The following is a 250-nucleotide window of genomic DNA, read 5'->3' on the forward strand; positions in this document are numbered from 1 at the left end:
TTTCCCACCCCGGCTGTACCTGCAGGGCGCTCGGCGGGCTCCTCGGTGCGCTCTCCTTTGTCTTTGGGGGGTGGTTTAGGAGGACCGTCGGGTTTTCTGTCGGCCGTTCGCTGTCCCTCTTCTTCGTCCTCCCCGTCGGGGAACTCCCATTGGGACTCTCCTGAGCGCTCGTTAACATAGAAATAGCGTCTATGCTCCCTAGATCACAAGAAAGAGAAGGAGGCTTCAGCTTCCCTCCTCCGCCCCCGAC

The 250-nt window shown here is 60.4% G+C and overlaps 1 protein-coding gene across 1 annotated transcript in view; it reads right to left on the minus strand.

Annotated features, from left to right (window-relative positions):
• Window positions 1-19: 19 nt before the first annotated feature.
• Window positions 20-250, minus strand: part of FNBP4 (formin binding protein 4) — a gene marked incomplete at its 3' end in the record, with an annotated part of 7,444 nt that continues 7,213 nt past the window's right edge. Inside the window, 1 exon segment of the mRNA XM_009073985.1 lies at window positions 20-198. Within this exon segment, the coding sequence (XP_009072233.1) occupies window positions 20-198 (179 nt within the window).

The sequence above is a fragment of the Acanthisitta chloris genome, unplaced genomic scaffold (genome assembly GCF_000695815.1).
Source record: "Acanthisitta chloris isolate BGI_N310 unplaced genomic scaffold, ASM69581v1 scaffold32370, whole genome shotgun sequence".
In the NCBI taxonomy this organism is placed as follows: domain Eukaryota; kingdom Metazoa; phylum Chordata; class Aves; order Passeriformes; family Acanthisittidae; genus Acanthisitta; species Acanthisitta chloris.